At 46.4% G+C, this 20443-nt stretch overlaps 9 protein-coding genes across 11 annotated transcripts; 5 read left to right on the plus strand and 4 right to left on the minus strand.

Moving 5' to 3' along the window:
* Positions 1-505: 505 nt before the first annotated feature.
* H257_15288 (hypothetical protein) lies at positions 506-1621 on the minus strand. Its single transcript, XM_009843325.1, has 4 exons — positions 1096-1621; positions 922-976; positions 807-873; positions 506-732 (listed from the first exon to the last, which is right to left on the minus strand). The coding sequence occupies exons 1-4, from the start codon at positions 1594-1596 to the stop codon at positions 579-581; spliced, it is 777 nt and encodes a 258-aa protein (XP_009841627.1). The 5' UTR covers positions 1597-1621; the 3' UTR covers positions 506-578.
* Positions 1622-1766: 145 nt separating this feature from the next.
* H257_15289 (hypothetical protein) lies at positions 1767-2153 on the minus strand. Its single transcript, XM_009843326.1, has one exon. The coding sequence runs from the start codon at positions 2128-2130 to the stop codon at positions 1876-1878; it is 255 nt and encodes an 84-aa protein (XP_009841628.1). The 5' UTR covers positions 2131-2153; the 3' UTR covers positions 1767-1875.
* A 103-nt stretch (positions 2154-2256) lies between these two features.
* Positions 2257-3215, plus strand: H257_15290 (hypothetical protein). The gene is made up of 3 exons (XM_009843327.1): positions 2257-2542; positions 2612-2882; positions 3072-3215. The coding sequence occupies exons 1-3, from the start codon at positions 2316-2318 to the stop codon at positions 3171-3173; spliced, it is 600 nt and encodes a 199-aa protein (XP_009841629.1). The 5' UTR covers positions 2257-2315; the 3' UTR covers positions 3174-3215.
* Positions 3216-3299: 84 nt separating this feature from the next.
* Positions 3300-5662, minus strand: H257_15291 (hypothetical protein). The gene is made up of 5 exons (XM_009843328.1): positions 5326-5662; positions 5105-5260; positions 4905-5048; positions 3950-4757; positions 3300-3559 (listed from the first exon to the last, which is right to left on the minus strand). The coding sequence occupies exons 1-5, from the start codon at positions 5560-5562 to the stop codon at positions 3351-3353; spliced, it is 1554 nt and encodes a 517-aa protein (XP_009841630.1). The 5' UTR covers positions 5563-5662; the 3' UTR covers positions 3300-3350.
* An 837-nt stretch (positions 5663-6499) lies between these two features.
* Positions 6500-11255, plus strand: H257_15292. Of its 2 annotated transcripts, XM_009843330.1 has the most exons (8): positions 6500-6924; positions 7018-7137; positions 7906-8157; positions 9023-9167; positions 9236-9340; positions 9917-10236; positions 10652-10739; positions 11080-11255. In XM_009843330.1, exons 1-8 carry the CDS (start codon positions 6541-6543, stop codon positions 11202-11204), a joined length of 1539 nt encoding a protein of 512 aa, XP_009841632.1. In that variant the 5' UTR covers positions 6500-6540; the 3' UTR covers positions 11205-11255. The 2 variants fall into 2 exon arrangements, with proteins under 2 accessions (XP_009841632.1, XP_009841631.1); XM_009843329.1 differs by lacking the exon at positions 11080-11255 and having other exon boundaries at positions 10652-11034.
* A 2068-nt stretch (positions 11256-13323) lies between these two features.
* H257_15293 (hypothetical protein) lies at positions 13324-14321 on the plus strand. The gene has a single exon (XM_009843331.1). The coding sequence runs from the start codon at positions 13342-13344 to the stop codon at positions 14206-14208; it is 867 nt and encodes a 288-aa protein (XP_009841633.1). The 5' UTR covers positions 13324-13341; the 3' UTR covers positions 14209-14321.
* A 665-nt stretch (positions 14322-14986) lies between these two features.
* Positions 14987-16508, minus strand: H257_15294. 2 transcript variants are annotated; one of them, XM_009843333.1, is made up of 4 exons: positions 16146-16495; positions 15968-16066; positions 15676-15888; positions 14987-15308 (listed from the first exon to the last, which is right to left on the minus strand). In XM_009843333.1, the coding sequence occupies exons 1-4, from the start codon at positions 16476-16478 to the stop codon at positions 15102-15104; spliced, it is 852 nt and encodes a 283-aa protein (XP_009841635.1). In that variant the 5' UTR covers positions 16479-16495; the 3' UTR covers positions 14987-15101. The 2 variants fall into 2 exon arrangements, with proteins under 2 accessions (XP_009841635.1, XP_009841634.1); XM_009843332.1 differs by having other exon boundaries at positions 14987-15888; positions 16146-16508.
* Positions 16509-16722: 214 nt separating this feature from the next.
* H257_15295 (hypothetical protein) lies at positions 16723-18187 on the plus strand. Its single transcript, XM_009843334.1, has 6 exons — positions 16723-16966; positions 17016-17146; positions 17196-17280; positions 17345-17510; positions 17760-17917; positions 17965-18187. Exons 1-6 carry the CDS (start codon positions 16752-16754, stop codon positions 18047-18049), a joined length of 840 nt encoding a protein of 279 aa, XP_009841636.1. The 5' UTR covers positions 16723-16751; the 3' UTR covers positions 18050-18187.
* An 895-nt stretch (positions 18188-19082) lies between these two features.
* H257_15296 (hypothetical protein) lies at positions 19083-20169 on the plus strand (the record flags this gene model as incomplete). Its single annotated transcript, XM_009843335.1, has 4 exons — positions 19083-19335; positions 19416-19709; positions 19759-19935; positions 20159-20169. The coding sequence occupies 4 exons, from the start codon at positions 19083-19085 to the stop codon at positions 20167-20169; spliced, it is 735 nt and encodes a 244-aa protein (XP_009841637.1).
* Between the last annotated feature and the right edge of the window lie 274 nt (positions 20170-20443).

Here is a 20443-nt window from a genome sequence, read left to right on the forward strand (position 1 = left end):
TCACTTTGTCTTAAAACAAGCGGTCCAATTTAAGGTGCACCATTTTAAGCTTAGTCTTTGTATACCTATTTGCATATTTCTTGGGCGGATAGGTTAAAAACTGCCTTTGTAGGAATTGATTGGCTAATTCGCGTGCACCTTAAATTGGACTTTTACGTTAGTGCGATTATACTATTGATATTAATAGTACATACAGTGCTAACCCGAAACAAAACGCCGGGGAAAACGTCGCCTCGCAATCGAATAGTCACTTTTCACAGTGCACATTGATATAATCAATAAAGTCGAGATAGTAATATATACTATTAATAGTACTATAATACTTATATATATATATTATCGATTCAGTAACTTACGAATATTGCCGGACCCTGTTCAATCAATCACCATGAACTTACTTTTCGCTGATTGGCTACATTATGGGTTTTTTATTTCGTGCCCAAAGGAATATCGCGGCAAGATTTGAGATCGGTTTTACAAATCGCGCATATGAATTGGGAAATTCGTACCAAATATTCATAATATATATTTATATAACGTTATATACGCTCCATCCAAGTACCAAGCTGTGTGGCATGTCACGGTGATGGCGCTTCAAATGGAAGGCGGGGTATATGGGCGAGGGGAAGGGCGAGATTGCGCTGCGCGTGCGCACGTCCGGCTTCTCGATCGAACCAGAGCATGTTGTCCAACGATAATCGAAGGCGGAGTCGCTGTTCCCGCTTCTTCTTGCTATCAAAGACATGGAGTATATATGGATCACGGAAATGGATTCAAAAGAGGGTGAGAGAGATATGTACGAGTACGTGACGGCATTGGCATAGGCAGTAAAGTATGACGTCGGGATGGGATCATGGCTGGCGGTAGGGAAATCTATCTCATGCGATGAGTTGGTCGAGAGTGAAAATAGGAATGGGATACCGATGTGAACGCGAAGTTTCCATATCGACGGTGACGTGGCGTGTTCATGGAGCGTCTACACAACATGACACTTGCAATTAGTTGATGAGGAAATCCATTAACCATCATATATATCTCTTCGCCTTGAACCCTCTGTAGATGGCACAAAGTAGGGGGGGTTGAGTTTAGTCTGACCTTGTTGACAACTCGAAGCGCACAGAGCGAGGACACGTCTAAAAACGACAAGATCGATGCAATGCAAAGAGTCGGCAACGACGACAAGAGCGCTTGGGCAGCAGACGACCCGTGCTGCACGACGCTGTTGCGTACTCGCCAGCGCACGAACTCTTGGTACCGAGGGAACAACGACGCTTGTGTCGGGATGTATTGCGACAGAGGGAAATCCACGCGCCACGTTGAGATGGACGCTTCATCACTGTTGTTGGCGCGTTGTTCGCAATGCAGCATGTACTTTTTGCCGACAACAAGGCCGCGCAACGTGAGGACGGACGCTATGGCTGTTCCGCCGTCGTCATGAAGGATATACTCCACAGGTGGAAACATGCCATACGTTCCATCATCATCCAAGGAAGGGGTTACAGTCGTGTAACCATTGGCAAGGAGCGCTTGGTGGATCCACCTCCGGAGGACAGGCACGGCGCCGGACGCAGTGGTGGTGATGTCGTCGTTGACCATTGCAGGGACAAAGAAAGTATCTTCCACTGCGAATGCGAAATACTCCGGAGTATAGTGTGAGTTCACACATCTTGAATAGTGTAAGTATCCTTATTTTAATTAACGATGTTCTTTATATATATCGTTTCAGTATCGAGAAGTGCAAATAAAATGGAACGAGCGACATTGAATAGTGTTTGATAGAAAGTGAAATAAATAGTGTTATATATCGACCCGTGCAAGTCGCCGTCGTTGTAGCAGCACAAGTGGAGTCGTGCACAAGAATCGTCGGCATGAACGTCACTCGGACGATGCATTTGGTCGTTTGGAAGCATTGCTGCCATTGACGCCGTTGGTTAATGTCACACGGTCTCGCTTGCGGACGATCGGGGCATCGTCGTACAGCTGTACTTCGCACGCTTCAATCGCTTTCTTCAGTTCCTTGAGCTGCTCCTGCTTCACTTCGAGCTGTCGCTCCAACGTTCGCTTGTGCATGAGCAGCTCCTTGTGGTTCGACTTGAGCCGATATACCTCGTCGTACCCTTCGCTCGACATGGATCCTCCCCACACGACTTGTGGTTCACTAATGTGTGGTATTCGGGCACGTTTCATTGGCTCACAATAACCAATCATAGTGTGTTATTCGAAAACAATTTGGTATTTCATCCAATTAAAAACGCTCAACAATATACGTATCCGGATAACTGGGAATCGAAGCATCAAAACCAGGACGAGTGAGGATGGCGCCGCCGTTGCCGCCGATGTTTGCCATGATCTGTGCGAACAATGTGAACCGAAGTACGGAAGCGCACGACCATCTCCATGGCGCAGGGTTAAGGGTGTGTTCGTATGGGGCAGGGAACATGGTCCGTTTCCCCGGCCCGAATCCATACGAGCCGCGCATTTTCCCCTTCTTCACACCATATGAAGTCATGTACCGCGAACTGAAGAGCGAAAACGAGCAGTTGTACGTCCTATACCTAGCATGTCATCCTATCGTCCCACACATGCTATGAACCATGGTCTGTTCATGTAGGTTCCGCCGCAACGGGGTGCTGGCAATGTTGGAGCGCGACATCATCACGAAGAAGGCGCCGCAAAAGTGGCAGGACAATTCGATGGACGAATTGGCCAAATTGGACGTGGTGCTATGCTTTGAAGATCGCATTTTCGATATCGTGATGGAGGATTTGCAGCTTCGGAAGCCCAAGGATTTTCGACCGATCCATGTGATCTGCCTAGACATCAAGGACACGCCCAAGGATGCCAAGATTGGCGGGTCGCTTGCGTTGGACCTGTGCAAACTGGTACCTTTCTGTTCTTGCATCATCATCCCGAGATGGTTTAGCACTGGTTCCAAAATGCATGTAGCCGATTCACTCCCTTTATAAATGAACAACTCGTGTGATGTGTACGTGATGGCGAAACCCGTTGTTGATTGGTTGATTCGAATGCTGTTTCCTTCCATCTGATTGGCTATAAATACACAACTTTAGATAAACGACCTCCCCGACCTCGAAGACGGCATCCCCCAAGCTATCGACACGTTTGAGACTCAAAAGCAACTCAAGTTGTTGTACGCACCATTGTACATTTAATACACCCCTGGATTAAACCTCTAAATCACGCTGGAGTTCTGATTGGTTGAATATACTTATCCTTTCTGTACGAGCCAATCAAATCCACTCGAAATTGGATTAGCCAATAGCGTCGATGATGATAATCGAGATTGGATTCGACGGGGTCTGGAACTCTGAATCCACAATATATTATCACTATCCACCTCCACTCCGTATGCCTCGGACCCCCAATCCTAAACTATCTCCACTTCCGCCAGCGTTGTTGTGCGGTGGTCGGCTCATTCGAGGCAACGTCGATGATGATGGCGGGGTAGATGTAGTTTTGGCCGCCGTCGGCTTCTGGTGGGCCAGGTGTTGTCGATGGGGTTGAGTGTGCGTTGCTCCCGTAGTTGCTTTCACACGACCTACACACACACACACACATTCCCGTCAGACCTTCATATTGTCAAGTCGATTCTAAATTAGAGTAGGGGTTCTCAATCGAATGCGCAGAATAACCAAATCGGCCGACAATAGATTGACCAATCAAAACCCAGAACACTAATCAAGTGGCCAATCCAATTATTCACTCGTCGACCAATTCAACACCGACCTAGTGTGTGACTGAAATTAGAGTGATATTGGACAATCTTTACTTACAAAAGTTGTCAGGACAAAGAATGGATCGATCGATGGATTTGGCAAAGAATCACCACAAAAGTCAACCATATTTTGGGTCAAAGGACAATCAATACCAAAGATCCCGATCTTCGTATCTTGGGTTCCTCTCAAAAACAACAAGCTGTATGTACTACCGTGAATCATGGGAAGCAATCGTTGTTCTGCGGGGGGTTTGGGCTTGGGTCCCCACGGCTGCATCATTGTTCCTGAATTGCAGCGACTTGTATGATTGGGGGGGGGTCTCTTCTTGACGGGGGGCAGCGGCGCCTTGACGCCCATCGTCGCCCCCGCCATGTTCTTCTTCTTCTTAGATTCGAAATCGCGCTTCATGGCTTGAAAGTCCTGCATGTGTTTGTTCTTTGTTCCCTTGGCCTTGTCCCCTGTAGCTGCAGCTGCCGTGCGCTGGTTGATCTTGACGTAGTTGGCTTTTCGAGCTACCGCAGCTTGCTTCTTCTGTTGGGCCCACTGGTTGATTTTGACCGATTGTTGCTTGTCTCGTGCCACAAGGGCTTGCTTCTGGTCTACTTGCCGGGCTTTTAGCCGGTCCCGTTCGGGCATCCGTCGCAACTCGGCCGCCCGCTGCAGTTCCTTCGACTTGGCTTTCAAACCAACTCGAGAGGTTTTGTCGGGGACGGCGGTCAAGAACGTCGATTGAGACTTGGGTTGCTTTGACTTGGCTATTATTGGTTGCGCTGTCGTCCGGCCCTTGGACGTTTTCATAAACTTGAGTGCCGTGGACGATCCCTTGTCCTTGACTATGGAGGACGTGACCATCGCGGCGGACGCGGGCTCAATGTCGTCCTGCTCCAAACTCGATATTCGCCGCTCCAACTCGACCAGTTTGTCCAAGCTTGAGAGTACGCGCGTTACGTCGTTTGAGTTGCCTGTGGACCGAGACGAGAGCTTACTCTCCTGCTGCTGACCATCGTCTTCTTGGTTGCTCTATTTCAAAGCCAATTTACAAGGATAATACACATGATCTTGGATATGTATATGTATGTTATTGTAGGTAGGTAGGTAGATAGGTCGTGGGAATATTACATTCAATTTTCCAAGAGGACAAACGAAAAAGAGACTTTGTTCATGTACCTGTAGAGAATACCCGTGGTCGAGCGCGAGCTTGCCTTGGCGGTACTGAATATGCCGACGCCGCAGGTCTTCCCGATCTTCCAACATGGTTTTGAGCTTCTTTAGGCACGTAATGTGTCGAGAAACGTCTGCCTCGAGCCGGCGCTGCCACGTCACACGATGAATGGTCGCATTGGATCTAGTTATAACGATCAACCTACCTCTTGTTTTCGCTCGTCTTCTTCGTATTGCCGAATGAACTCTGCAGTGACTTCGAGAGGTTTCAAGTTTTCCTCTTCTTCGATTTGCTGCAATCGATCCATGTGCTCTTCGGCGTCCACGAGCGCCAGTTGCCGCGCGTCTTCGCGCTTGAGTTTCTAAATCATCTCACCGTCGTTTAGGTTCCTGTATGAATGCAGGATCTCGTCAGGGCTGTATGTACCTTGGTTTTAATCAACGCTGCCTTTAACGCAGCTTCATTGGCGAGTTTGTGCCAATTCAGCAACTTCATCTCCTGCTTGATTTCGTCGAGTTGAGACGCGTGGCTCGTGGGTTTCTTGGACGTGTAGCCGCCACTCATGTATTGCAGTCGGTCTTCCTCGTCGTCGTCATCGTCCGTCGACGGCTTGAAAGAGTCCAAGTCCTTTACCCAGCCAGAGTAATCTGCCGCCACTGCCATCGTGTGTCGGCAAAAAGTACGACGGCCGTGGTGGTACTGGTGTCGTTTCAAGGCTAAATATAGAATGCTGGTGGATTTAATCCAATCACAGACATGTAACTTGCATCATGCACTGGGATAATGCACTGGGGATACACGCCAACCGAACTAACTATGCTTATAAACGCACACTAGCGGATAAATTGTCGTGGGCAGCGGCTAGCCCACCGCTACTGTCGCCGGCGGTGACCTTATACTCCAGGACGCCGGCGGTGACCTTATACTCCAGGACGAGGCAGGCCAATATACTGCCACGTGCAAACTCACCGAGAGCCGTCTACATACCGGTAGTTCATTGCTGCGTAGCAGTTGTAAAGACTGGAAGTGTTTTGAGGGAAGCAACACGACGAGATACACAGACGCTACCGCAGCAATCCAGCCATACTTGACTAACGTTAACGTTAAGTAACGGTAGTCGGTAGACTTTACGATTGACCAATTCAAGCATAAATTTCCGTCATTGATTTATTCTATTACGTACTCAATTCAGAACATTTAAATTGCTTTGTGTACGGTACACCTACGTATTACTATTACGAAGTATATACTCCGGAGTAGTAGTATTTGAACTACAGTGAACGAGGGAATTTACAGTTAACAGTAAGCCACACTTTGAATCGAAGTAAAATCTAAATCTTGAAATCTGATTGGTGATTATTTTGACAAATCAAACCAACCGTTTTTGAAATCCATGATTCTGATTGGTTAAGTACAGCAATATTCAGACGAACTTCGGTGTGTCTTAATGTTAATAACGTTAGTAAATTCCCTCGTTCACTGTAACAACTCAATGATTGCTTACGTGTCGAAATATCGACGATTCACCTGTCTATCTTTTATATAATATCCAATATCACAGGTATGTCAACAAAACCTGCTATATTCAATACGGAATAACCCAAATCACAGAAACGTCACTTTTGATTTTTGATCAGCAGCATGTACAGCGCGTCGCAATGGGCGGCCATCGGCCTTTCCTTGGTGGCGTGCGGCGTCGCAATCTTCTACGCGGACGAGCTCTCCCGACTCATCCCGGTGGACAAGGCCAGCTCGACGTCGGCATTCACGGACGCGGAACATGCCCTCTTCCTCGCGTCCATGGAGTACCATGCGCGTCCGAAAGCGCACCACACCAAGAACAGACTGGCGTTCTGCTGCTCCGCTGACGTGGACGTCAGCATCCGCGCCACAGACCTCATGGAAAAGTTCGAGCACAGTCATGATATCGTGCCTCGTCACCACGAGCGGATCAACTCGAACGTCGAACTCATGGAGAGCTTTGGACACTACTTTTCCCAAGGCGCTGCCGCCGAACAGAGCATGGTATGTACTTCCATCCACTGCCGCCCTCTCTCATCCTTCGCTCCCGTCTCAACTATTGCCGTACATACGTCCATCACATGTGTATATTCCTAGTCCTCTGCTGAAGCGTTTCATCAAGTCGTGCAGCTGGCCAAGTCCATCCCGACTGTGGAATCGGCATTAGGCGGGAACGCGGCTCAAATGGCACAGCGCGCCGCGTATGAAGGCTTCGAGGTACCTAACTCGATCTCGTTGCACTACATATCTTTTAAATTTGATGTATTTGCGCCATTTACTATGAAATGACACTATGCATATATACAATATATATATATGTATATATCGTCCTTTGACCCAAAATTTAGATTTGTGTGCTCATTTGCCCATCGATCAATTGATTATACTGTGAGTTTTGTATGTAAAAATGAACCAGTATTACACGAATACAAGTCACACCCACAGTCGAATTCTCAAGCAAGACTTTTGATTGGTCACTTAAAGTTGAATTCTGGATTTTGATTGGTCGATCGATTGTCATCCGAGTTGGTGGTGCGCATTCGATTGAGTGTAGCATCCCACCCACTTCTATCGATTTTCGACTTGACAATATATAAATATATGACTTGGCAATATTATATATATATGACTTGGCAATATTATATATATATATATATATATATGTGCTTTCCACGTCGACTTTGGATGACGCCGTATTTCATGCGTACTATAGTGATACCGTACATTTCTTTTGCAGTCTATAGTTCACATACGGCCTCCAAAAATCATCACTTCCTCATTTTGACTTGGAATCTGGGGTCGACCGCAACCATGAAGTAGTACTGGTAGTGATAAGTGCTGCTGGTCCTTCCAAAGGAGAAATAAAATCGCACTAATCGACCATTCGTCATTCGATAAGGACCAGATGTGTGTGTGTACAATATCAATTTCGTAGTACTGTATCATTGAAATAAATACCCACCGTCCAACGATATATGTACGTAGGTGCTGCTGGGAGGTGCTGTGGGAACTGACATGCGCACGCTGTTCCACCCGAACGTTCAAGTGGTCGGGAGCGTCGAGGACGGCGGCCAAGAAGACGTGCACCTGGTGCTCGAGTACGCCAAAGGCGACGCCGTCAACAACCTCGTGTCCCCCCGAGCCAATCGGTACTATCTCAACCACGACGTGTACAACGCCCGACTGTCGGTGCTGGAGGAGTTTGATCAAGCTCTCACAACGTTCAATCCCAACATGGTATTATCAGTATATATATATATATATATACATTTATTGAAATGTGACTATGATCGTGGGGACATGAGAAATTCATATGACTACATGATAGGCAGAACAGTTGGTGTATATGTATGATACCTCAAAATGTATATATATATATATATTGCCATGATGGGGACGTGGAAATGCTTGAGTAGGAATGAATAGGCTGCATAGTTTGGTGCGTATGTATGATACATCAATATATATATATATATATATATTGCCACGGTGGGGACGTGGAAATGCCAGAATCCCAACATGGTTTGGTATTTTTATAACTATATTGTGGATATTTCATGCACCAAAGCCATCGATCGATATTATTTGCACATGTGTTTGTATGTCATGAATTTGTCCTATGTATTTATTGTTGTTAATCATGGTAATTTGAGTCACACACGAATTAGATGTTGATTCGAGAACCGAGGGTTTCCTGCAATCTGATTGGCTCTGTACTCTTTTTCTTTTGCCGATTCGTGTCCACATTTGGTTGCATCGGTATCCCCCAAGAGAATGGATTAACAATATATATATTAAAATAGTACCACCATGCGGATGTGGAAGCTCAAGTACGAATGAATGTACAGAATAGTTGGTGTATATGTTTGATACATCAACACATATATATTATTACCCTTGTGGGGGGCGTAGAAATGCTCAAGTACGAATAAAATGTACAGAATAGTTGGTGTATATGTATGATACATTCAATTTGAGTGTTCCATGCACGTCGACATGTTATGGGCGTACCAGTATTGCGTGAGTGTAAATCTGGTGTGCATCGATGAAAAACTTTTTAAATTATTTTTTAATTTTTTTAAAAATCTATTTTTGTCATCAGGTGGTGATTGGAGGGCTGCAATTGATGGAAGTTGACACCGACGAAGACCGCCGATACAGCCGCTTGAAAGATTTGTCGGCGATGCTCCAGCGCATCACAGCCACCAAGTCAACGCTCACGCATTATGAATTCGCGGCGGCTTCAGGTATATTTTTAACTATATATATATATATTATGCCAAAGGATTCCATTGTAACAAGATATTTCATGTAGATTTCACATTGTTTGACGACACGGTCAAGTTGGTGCTGCCTCATGTGCATTCAATTGGATTCAACGAACAAGAGCTTGCGATTTTGCACCACTTTCTCATGACAGGTACGCCTTCCAATCAATAAAATAGATGTAATCTATCCCAAAAATAATATTATTTCCTATCAAAATATGGATATAATCTGTCTATAGTTAGCGTCCATGAGATCATGCATGTATAAATAAAGTACAACCACATCGTCATCCTCTGTGGCATGGCTACAATGTTTGCGTAATCGTCCCCAGTGGTGACTCCTTCACACTAATTCAAGTCACACACTAATTCAAGTCACATACTAATTCGATGGGTGCAGATGGTTGATTCTCCACTTGAATGGTGTTTTGGGTTTTGATTGATCATTTTTCGATTATCTGCTCCCCAACAATTGAACTTGTGTGCGGATTCTTTGCCAACTCTATCGATCGATTCTTTATCCTAAATTTTGTATGTCGAGAATTGTCCTGTGGATTGATGCTACTCACATTAATTAAAGTCATACACTAATCATGAATTCCTCCTATCTGATTGGCTTCATTCTTCTGCCGATTCTTCTGTACTGTTATTTGGTTGTAGTCGATTCGTTCTCCGTGTCGCTCGCTGTCCAGTGTAGAACCAACACACTACGATATATATATATGTAGGCGAAGAGCTCGTGACAACGTCGTCTCGACCGAGTGTGGCGACGGTGACCTCCCAGTTGGCTGACGTCATCGCCTACGCCGCCCAAGCCGCGTCCATCCACCAGGCAGACCCGGCGGCGGCCGCGCCGTTGCATGGCCTCACGCGGCTCCATTTCCACACGTTGCAGTTTCACATTTTGTGCCAGAAGCGCGGCAGCGGGTGGGAGAACCCCATGACGGCGCTCATGCAGGCGGCGCTCATCAGCTCCAAATTGGCCTGTGGCGATCGTTCCCGCGGGGTAAAAGGCGCCGACATCTCCATCGTCCCGTCCTTGGTCGAGGTACGAAGAAGCACTCGTGGACATTCAAGATTGCAAATATTGTGCTTTCGAGTGACATTTCATGGTTTCTCGTTGGAATTTAAATCGATTTGATTGGCTACTTCAGATGAGCTCAAAATTATTAGCCAATCAAAACCTTCTCAATACAATTCAACCAATCAGATCGATTGTGGATCGGTTTGGTCGGCGCGATTCGATTGCACCCCCTCCCCAAATTTGTATATCAAATCGACAATATGTGCCTCTCTTCTTGAATGATATCAGATTTAAATGGTTGTGTTTCATGTATTTGAATTTTTTTTTATTGTTGTTATGTTTATAGTTAGTTTTGGATGGGAGCAGCTTGCATTGAAAACTGTAGCATCGTGTATTATTATAATATATATATAAAATATATACTTTTGGACTTGTGTAGATTTTGCTCCCACGGTCGACGCCCCTGACGGCGTCCGGTATTACGTGGGACATTGATCCGCGCTCTCCCACTGCCACGTGGACGGAAGGTACGATGCTGAAATAATATATTTAATTGGCATCGTAAAATCTTCGATGACGGGATAATATTATGCTTGCTTTGTCTTATTTTCAGGATAAAGTATTGGTTTGGGTACTGCGTAGTAGTAGTATCAGCAGTACTGTGCGTTGGTCGTATCGTAATTTTGACCGCTGGGAGCGCACTATATAGTGTGACTAGTGTTCTAGTTGTTTGGTGGAATAAATCCTTAAATGCATCTGATTGAAGTGTGGGGATCATACAATTTTGTGTCGTTGTGATTAATATATATATATATATATATATATATATATAGTGATTAGGGGACTTTTAATATATATTGTGATTAGGGGACTTTCAATGTTATGTGGTGCCCATGTTGGCATGCAAGAAACCAGACCATACGTGCGGGTTGGGCGATAACATTTCCGGCATGGGCATGGCCTACCACGGCCACGCCTTTCCAGACAAATAAGCACAAACAATCAATAATACACGATTGATGATTTCGTCACCTTCTACGACATACTAGAACTACTATACACTTGGTCCCAGCACAATTCAAATCTAATACTTCGAAGTAGTTCGAACAACATAAGATTTCGAGTGTGCAGTTCGTAAGTTATTGACGATAGTCCTTGGCAAAACAGGCTGCATGATACAATTATTCGACGATGGAATACCTACTATTAATAGTACCATCACGTTAGTCATGTACTACGGTAGTACTTTCGACATCAATGTTACTACTCCAACGTGCCTCTGCATGGAGTAATCCAACGCCATGCTAGTAATACTAATAGTACATACGTCAAGGCCCTCAAAGGTAAACATCCAACCACGTGATATTAACGATAACGTTACTCCTAAAGTCGAATTTATGCAATTGCGTGCACTTGACTTGGAGAAAGGTATCTTGTGTGCTTATATGGCCCACACCAGAAGTCTTGATTCGCAATCGCGCCCAATCGCGCCCAGCTCGACTGTCAACAGATCACGTTAACTCTTCCATTACGATCGCTCCTTCCTACTGCGTACGTACTAGTTCAACGCAGCACGACTTGCGTACTGCTGCATACATAATACTATCGAAGTACTATCAAAGGCATTGCCACTACTGTAGGACGCCTCACATTCACCTTTGGTATGTGACCTGTACTGTACGATTAGAGGAGGATTGGTCAATTGGAGTCGGGCAATTTGTGATTTTCCTGAGATCTCATTGGATATGAAAATCGTAGGACCAGCTCCCGACGATTTCGTCAAATCACAGATGGGTTGTGAAATTTTATGTTTGCTACAAATTCGTATATAACTTGGAAAAAAATTGAGGTGCAGGATTTCAAAATGGCGAAATCGTAGGGATGTGCGCCAACGATTGCATACAAAAGTCAAGTTATGGCCTTCGAATTCCGTAGAATGTACTATGATTGTTCTCAGAGCATATGATAAGGAAAGGGGGTTGGGTCTGTGCGTCAGTGACACTGGTCCAGTTGACTTGTCGAACCATATGGCATCGATATGACTGTTATGGGTGTGGCCAATGGAAGACTCGTGGGGGGGGGCGTTCGACTGACCCCATGAGACCTTGAGGACAGTAGGAAGAGCACCGTCAATGCACAAACTACTGCAAAGTACTCCGTAACGAGCACGCGTACTGTAGCTGGTTCGAAGGTTGGTGTCAAGAGGGGGCTCTTTTCTTGTAATAACTGCGATCCACAAATTATACCGGTACAGAAATACGAAGGCTACAAGTACTACCTTGTACCGCACGTCAATGCAGAACTGGCGTGAGTAATATAGTAGTACAGTGTAGTACTGTAGTCCTAATGGACAATTTTGACCACACTGTTCATTAAATTTGGTTGGGAAGCCACGAATGGACACGTATATTCCGAATTTCGGAATTTTAGGCAGTGCAATTCCCCTCCCAAACGGGCAACAGTTGGAGCGTAAATCTTCACAGACTGGTATTCTGAAGGGTCGAAGTTGTGACATACTCGAAGGAACCCCACCCCCCGGGAGAAAGTGGTTTGCCACTTGCAATTCAACTTGGCCCCGGGAACAGCAGGTGCATTTCCCCACTGGGGATTCCAGTCGAACGGAGCCGTACTACCATGGACAACTTTTGGAGCTGTTGCTAACAGGGGAATACTCTACTATATAGTACCTACCTCGTGCAGTAAAGTACCATTTCAACCTGACATTTCTCACTGCAATTTTGGATACAAGTCGCACCATATACAGTGCCGTCGAAGCGATTAAAACCTGCGGGAATTGGGGCATTGTTGATTGATATTCGCACAACTTCATTGCTCAGCATAATATGTAGTAATCGTATGTTTGTGTACTTTCGAGATTACTGTCGGGTGATTGTGGTGGGGGTGGCTACTTCCGAAGTGCGCATTGATTGGACTTGGCACGAACAACTTGCACCACCAAAGGTGTGTACAGACGGGACTTTTGTGCATTGCGCCCTTGCGAAATATTCGATTCTGTGTGACGTTGTTGCTGTCGTACTACAAGTACACGTTATCCGAACGGTTCACGTTCTGCATGTTTACAGGCAGCTAGTTAGCTCCACACAATTCAAGTGGCACGGTGGGCATATCATGGTGACCCCCCCGTCGTTCCATGCGCCTTCCGTCGTAGTGCTCAGTTCTCGGGACATGTTTGGGCACATTGTGCAGTTTCAGCATGGCATCCCTCAAGATGTTGTGCCGCTAGCCATCATCACCAGCAGCACCACCGCCACCTTCCTTGGCTGGATTGCGATGCACGGGGAAGTACGCCTGGCGCGGTTGCTTTCTTGCATCCCCCACTTGCGTCCTGTGGTTGTGCTGTTCGCAGTCGCCGCGACAAATTTGACCTTACTCGACACGCTCAACTTGGACATCGACGACGACGACAATCTCGTGGACGTAGCCGCTATCACGGGCAACCTCCCTGGTATCGTTGCGTTGTTTAAAATGGGCTACTACGCCGGGACGAATCGCGCGCTCATGTCTGCGGCAACCAGCGGCCATCTGGACATTGTCGTGTACCTGTGCGTCCATCGAAAGCTGCCGTGCACGAAGGCCGTGGTGAATGCTAGTGCGCGCATGGGGCACTTGCCCATCGTGCAGTGGTGCCACGAATATGGAGCCCAATCGTGGACATCGGACGGATTCGTTGGCGCAGCGGGCGGGGGGCATGTCGATGTCGTGGCGTATATGCATCACGCCAAGCCCCGGTGCGGGTCGACATCTCTCGCCATCGACGCGGCCGCCTCCAATGGACACCTTCATGTCGTGCAGTTCATTCACAGTCAGCGGCCGACCCATGGATGTTCGATCAACGCTCTGCACGGAGCGATTGCCCATGGACACAACCATGTGGTTGCGTACTTGGAACTGCACCGAGGCGACTTGATTCAAGCAGTCTGTTGTGCATGTGGAATCTACACTGCATTGAACCACCCGTGCAAAGCCATCGCGTGAGCGAGAGTGTATCCTCTATGCACGTACTCGAAAGTAGTACATTCTTCTCGAGTCGTCCAAATCGAACTAACGTTACTTACCATGAACACATGTCGTAGTATGACATATTTATCCCCAATCTCACGGTCTCATCAAATATTATTGTAACCTTCACACGCCAAAGTCAAGTGATGTGGCCACACCCGCAGCAACATGTACTCCCGTAACGACAAGCGAGGGTTCACAGCGAGTCCTACTAATAGCCCCTCCTCCTCCTCCTCCTACTACTACTACTCTTACTACGTAACTCTTAATAGTACTACTAGTAGATACATTCATGGGCAAAGTCGTTCCAGAACTTGCAATTCCACCACCACCAATACAAACACTGTATAGTAGGAGTAGTTCACCCTTTATGTAGATGAAACGCATGACAGCCTCGTCCATGTCTTGCCATGATGTCCAAGTGCGAATTCGATTGAATTCAGTATGAACCAACCTCTATTCGTTCTTCGTGTGGACGGAACAGCCACGATGTAAGATGATTGCTCATGGCAACATGCAGCATATGCTCATGATGTTGTCGTTCAGGTCAGGAGTACCAAGGTCTGTGGATACCACGACGAACAACCTACCTCCCCCGCCCATCGTAACATCGCCTCGGGCGGTTGCATACCCCGTCTCTTCCATCGACAGATATGGGTTTCTCCTTGCCGACAAGTACGAATGTCGCGCATATCTCTCTCTCTTTCGCATGTCATCATGTCATGGATGCTTTGCGTCCAGACGATTCTCTCCTCGAGTGAACGAAGCCGTCAAGTCGAGTACCAGTCGTTACTACTCTTTTAACAACTACATACTGTAACGTCGCCAGCTTTTCGTCGTCTAGTACTTGTCTATTGAAGCTAGGACTTCTACGCTGTAACTTTGGGAGTCTCGACGCGGGACGAAGCGCCCACGAGGTTGGCCATCCGATTAAACCACGGCTCCAGCTGGGTGTTAGCCATCACATCTTGGAACGTGTCCAACCCCTCGATCGACCGAAACACTCCAAATACAGATACATCCGTTAAGTTTGGATGGTCGCCGCCTAAAAACGGTTTGCCGTCCATTGCTGCCACCTACTCACAATATCAATTGTACCATATATATATATATCTTATATATATGGGTATGGGCCATACGCACGAGTTCGATGCACATACATATATATTTATATACTATTAGTAATGCGCATACCCGTATTCCTTTATATAATATATATGCAATCCCAGCCATACATACATGAGATCCATTCGTACTAGTTAGATGTACTGTACATAGATACGATCATATATATATGTATAAATTAGGCATATCCATTCCTGTATATAAATGTATACTATATATATACTGTAATTCGAGCCATGCATACAAAATACACATGTCTATGCTGTATGTATACTCACTCCGACCCATCCATATATATAAATACATAATGTAATGTACCCAGCCGTTGGTGACTTCGTACAACGCCAGACGTTCATCGTCGAACCCGTACTTCTTCTTGAGGCGCTTAGAAATCACGTACATGGCGGCGGCGCCCGTGTATAAACTCACGCGGCGCTCCCACGCGGTGAAATTGCCCTCTGTGAGGCAGTATTGGAATGCCTGGAGGGCTTCCGGCACGGTGCGGTAGATGTTGGGCGGCATGAGCACCACCTACGCACGTACGTACATGGGTGTACTTAGAGACTATTCGAGAGCAAGTTGTACAGCAACTTCAGATAAACACACGTACCAGCTTCATGTCGATCCATTCATTCCAGTCCTTGGTCACGGGGTCGAACGTGGACGTCGATTGCAACCGAGAAATGATGTCGGACGAGTTGGGCACCACCTATGATCATGTTGCATGGGACCTTGATAGGAATGGTGTGACGAGGATGAGGACAAGCGAGGAGACGAGTGCCACGTACTTGTCCGTCCACAACAGCCACGGGCACTTTATTGTAGTCCGTGATGGCCTTGAGCTCCTTCTTCGTCACTGGGTTCACCTCCACGACGTTGTACGGGACCTTGAGAAAGTCCAGCACCGCCTTGGTCTTGCAGCAGTACGGGCACGGCTCGTACTGGTACAACGTCACCTCCGGGGTCGAGCGGTCTATGGGAGTCAAAGGTGGCGCGGCCTTCGCGAGTGCTGGCGTCGAGTACGCCGCAGTGGCGGTGGTTGCACAGCCGAGTGCCACCATACCTGTCCACGGCATCACCGCCTTGGCCTTCACGCCCGCGGAACGAAAGCGATGCATCATGATGATCGTTGTCGACGTACGTAGAAATGCATCAGCTGATAAATGGTCCCGTTGTACTTGGATTTGATTGGCCGTTAATTCCTCACATAGCGCAATATTACTGGCTAATAATAGTTTTATTTATGTCGAAAGCACCCAATCATCTGTTCATCGCATTCTTTCATTTACTATGAAAGAATAAATGAAAATGCAGCATGTTATTATCCGGACGGTTGTCTTTTATCCGGAACTCCGCATTGCACATTTTGACCGCAAAGAAAGATTGCTGCAAGTATGAGCGACGATCTCATGACGTTGAGCCTGAACGTCCTTCGGCGCATGCCGCCAGGAAACGTGGCGAATGACCTGGCGGGTATCTGTCAATTACAACCGGACCTTGAAGATGAGCTGTACCAGCGCGTGGACCAACCCTTGGGACAAGCGGTGGACCCGACGGCAGGACGGCCTTTCTTGCTCTGCGACTACAACCGCGACGGCGACTCGCATCGGTGTGAACATCCCTCTGTCGATTCATGCCGTATCCTCACGACGATGTAGGTCACCGTGGACGAATGCGTACTACCCGCCCATCGAAGATGGGGAAGGGTTTGTCCCGTCGGACAACTTGCGGCTATTGGAGATCCAAGCCAACGAACTGTTTGACGTGTACCGCGACATGTACTACCAAGGTACGTATCTGAACGATGTCTTCCTTTGACGGCTAAAGTGGAAGAGCAGGAGGGGTGTCGTCTGTGTACATGTGGGACCTCGAGCCAGGCTTTGCTGCGTGCATCCTCATCAAGAAGGACGTCCACCACCAACGGTAATACTCGTCAAACCATTCATCCATGTACATATATCCAATGATCCATCCATATCTTATGTAGATTCGTGGAGGAAGGTGGTTGGAACTCGATCCACGTGGTCGAAGTGCATGAGAAAAACGACAAGGAGGCCGTGTACACGCTGACGTCGACGGTGCTCTTGGCCATGAACGTCAGTCATCGTCAAGAACTTGGCCATTTGAACTTGGATGCGAATCTCACGCGGCAGGTATATACTCTAATTTTCTGCGAGTATTTTCAAAAATATATATATCATACTATATGACTTATAAATAAATATATATATATATATAACATGATATTCCGCCATGATGATGCAACCTGTTGTTCGCTTTCGAAATGTGGGTCAACAATGTACATTGTATATTAAGATTGGACTAAGTAGTCCCAATAGAATTCAATATATTTATATTTAAAACGTCTTTTTAATGTGATCATGGTATATTGACACACCTAGACGGAGCGCACGATGAAGTTTGAGTCGCAGAGTGCCCACTTGAGCAACATTGGGCGCTTGGTGGAGGACATGGAGATCGACATCCGATCGAATCTGGACCGTGTATACATCTCCAAGACCCGCGAAGTGCTCAACGGCATCCGCAAACTGCAACATGGGTACAGTATTACATATTTTTATATTTTTAATATATATTTTTTATTAGGGTGGCGTCGGCCCAAGGCACAAACCCGTTTGTAGGGGAACTTGGGCGCGCCGTGCTGCAGCGTGGCAAGCCCACGACGACGTAGTCCGACTGTAACTGGCATTTCACTTTTGATGCAAATCAAGCGAATCAACCTCCTTGGAGTACGTAGTGGGATACATAGTTTACTGTAAAGCGCATTACACGGTAATGTATTAACCGTCGACTTTCATCAGGCCATCACTACAGACAGGGCAGAAGAAGCACTTCAAAACAAGGATTTTGATGGTAACGAACCACCAACGAACAAGCGATTGGACGTAGTACTCTTAGAGATAGATATCCTTTGGCGTCGTCAATTCGTAAACTCGAATGGAAAATGCTATTAGACAGAAGTACTACTGTACCTCTGCCCCACGTATATACATACACTTGATTAATGTATGTAATCTACTGAACATATACTAGTACTGTACTACGTGATGTGCTACTACTGTAGTACATATACCTATACTTCACTTACAGCTAATTAACATATACTACCGGTAGTACTACTAGTATTATTAGTACTATTAATACTACTGTACTGTATATAATGATAATCCAAACTCAATTATTGTCGATTTGATACAAATTTGGGGAGGGGGTACAATCGAATCGCGCCGACCAAACCAATCCACAATCGATCTGATTGGTTGAATTTCATTGAGAAGGTTTTGATTGGCTAACAATTTTGAGCTCATCTGAGGTAGCCAATCAAATCGATTTAAATTCCAACGAGAAACCACGCCACAACACGAAATTTCACTCGAAAGCACAATAATCAAGTAGTTTCCAAATTGGAAACTACTTGATTACTACTCTGGTCCGAACAAATGTATCGACTTTTCTTTTCATTGGCGGAATTTTTCTAATTCGTCACCTTCAATCAATCTAATTGGCTCACCAGAAAGCGCGAGATCTCTGCTTTGATTGGACGTAATAAGAGCAAACAAAGACCATTTCCTCACGAGTTATGGCGGAACGAAAATGTTGCCTCCTTGCTCAGCAAATATAATGACCCGGTGAGGTTTCAAAATCAATTTTTATCCCTCGTGCTCAGTACACTTCGTTTTCTAAACGCTGTTACCCAACCAACCATGCCATCACCTACCTCTGCGCGTGCCAGTGTTCCCCAACGTGGCCACCGGAAGCTCACCAACGCCGAGCGCGGTACCATCTACGAAACGCTCCTAGCTCACAGCGTAGACGGGACCCTCCCACATGGATGCATCACACGAACAGCTCAAACGTTTGACTGCACGTGGAAAACGATATCGAGTGTCTGGACCCGAGTTCGCCTCTCTCTCCGCGATGGCAGTCTCAAGGCCGATGTCACGACAAAATACAGCGGTAAAACCTCTCAAATATAATAATTGGACATACAACAATCATTTCCTACGGGTGTTAATTTAAGAGGTGTTTGAAATTAGGAAATATAAATCGCAAAATGCTTCGTACTGACGACGAGATCGAGCGAGCCTTCAAGGCGGTCCCGATGCACGCACGTCAAACCATGCGTACGTTGGCGGCTCAATCAGGCATCCCGAAGACGACAATTTTCCGTCACATGCAACGCGCCAAGACGTTGAAGAGCAAGACGAGCCACTCGAAGCCATACCTGACAGACGCGAACACCGTGCAACGGATGCGTCATGCCGCATCGTTCCTCAGGCCGTCGCCAAATGGGACCCTTTTTGACAACATGCACTCTCAAGTGCATGATGGTTCTTTTGACGACGGTCAAAAGGTGGTACTACTCCTACGATGACGAAGAGTTACCCAAGCGCCAGTTGAAATCCAAGCTTTTCATCACGAAAGTGATTTTCCTCGCGGCGGTGGCGCGACCAAGAAATGACCACAACAAGAAATGCGTCTTTGACGGGAAGCTTGGCGTGTGGACCTTCATGGAGACTGCCCTGGCGAAACTGAATAGCCGGAACCGGCTAAAGGGTACGCCAGTTATCGTGTCCCAAACGGTAACTGCGTATGTCTACCGCAAGATGATTCTTGAGAATGTCGTTCGAGCTATCAAGTTAAAGATGCCAAAGCATGACCAGAGTAAAGTAATATATTTGCAGCAAGATAATGCGAGTCCACATAATGGTGTGACAACGCAATTGCTGCTTAACTCTGGTGTTTGCGGTATTGAGGCTGCAAATCATCCCCCGAATAGTCCCGACCTAAACGTCTTGGATTTGGGGTACTTTAACTCGATACAAAGTCTGCAAAGCCAAAAATGTACTCGAACCATCGAGGAACTTATTAGCGCAGTACAAAGTTCATTTGATGAGCTTCCTCTGGACACATTGTCGAAAACCTTCATTACTTTGCAAAAGGTAATGGAATCGGCACTAGATGCATTGGGTAAAAACGATTTCAAGCTTCCTCGTATGAGGAAAGATGCTACTATCAAGGACTTGACATTGTTTAATGTCCTCTGCGATCCGGTTGTCCATGA

The sequence above is a fragment of the Aphanomyces astaci genome (genome assembly GCF_000520075.1).
Source record: "Aphanomyces astaci strain APO3 unplaced genomic scaffold supercont1.68, whole genome shotgun sequence".
Classification (NCBI taxonomy): domain Eukaryota; phylum Oomycota; class Saprolegniomycetes; order Saprolegniales; family Verrucalvaceae; genus Aphanomyces; species Aphanomyces astaci.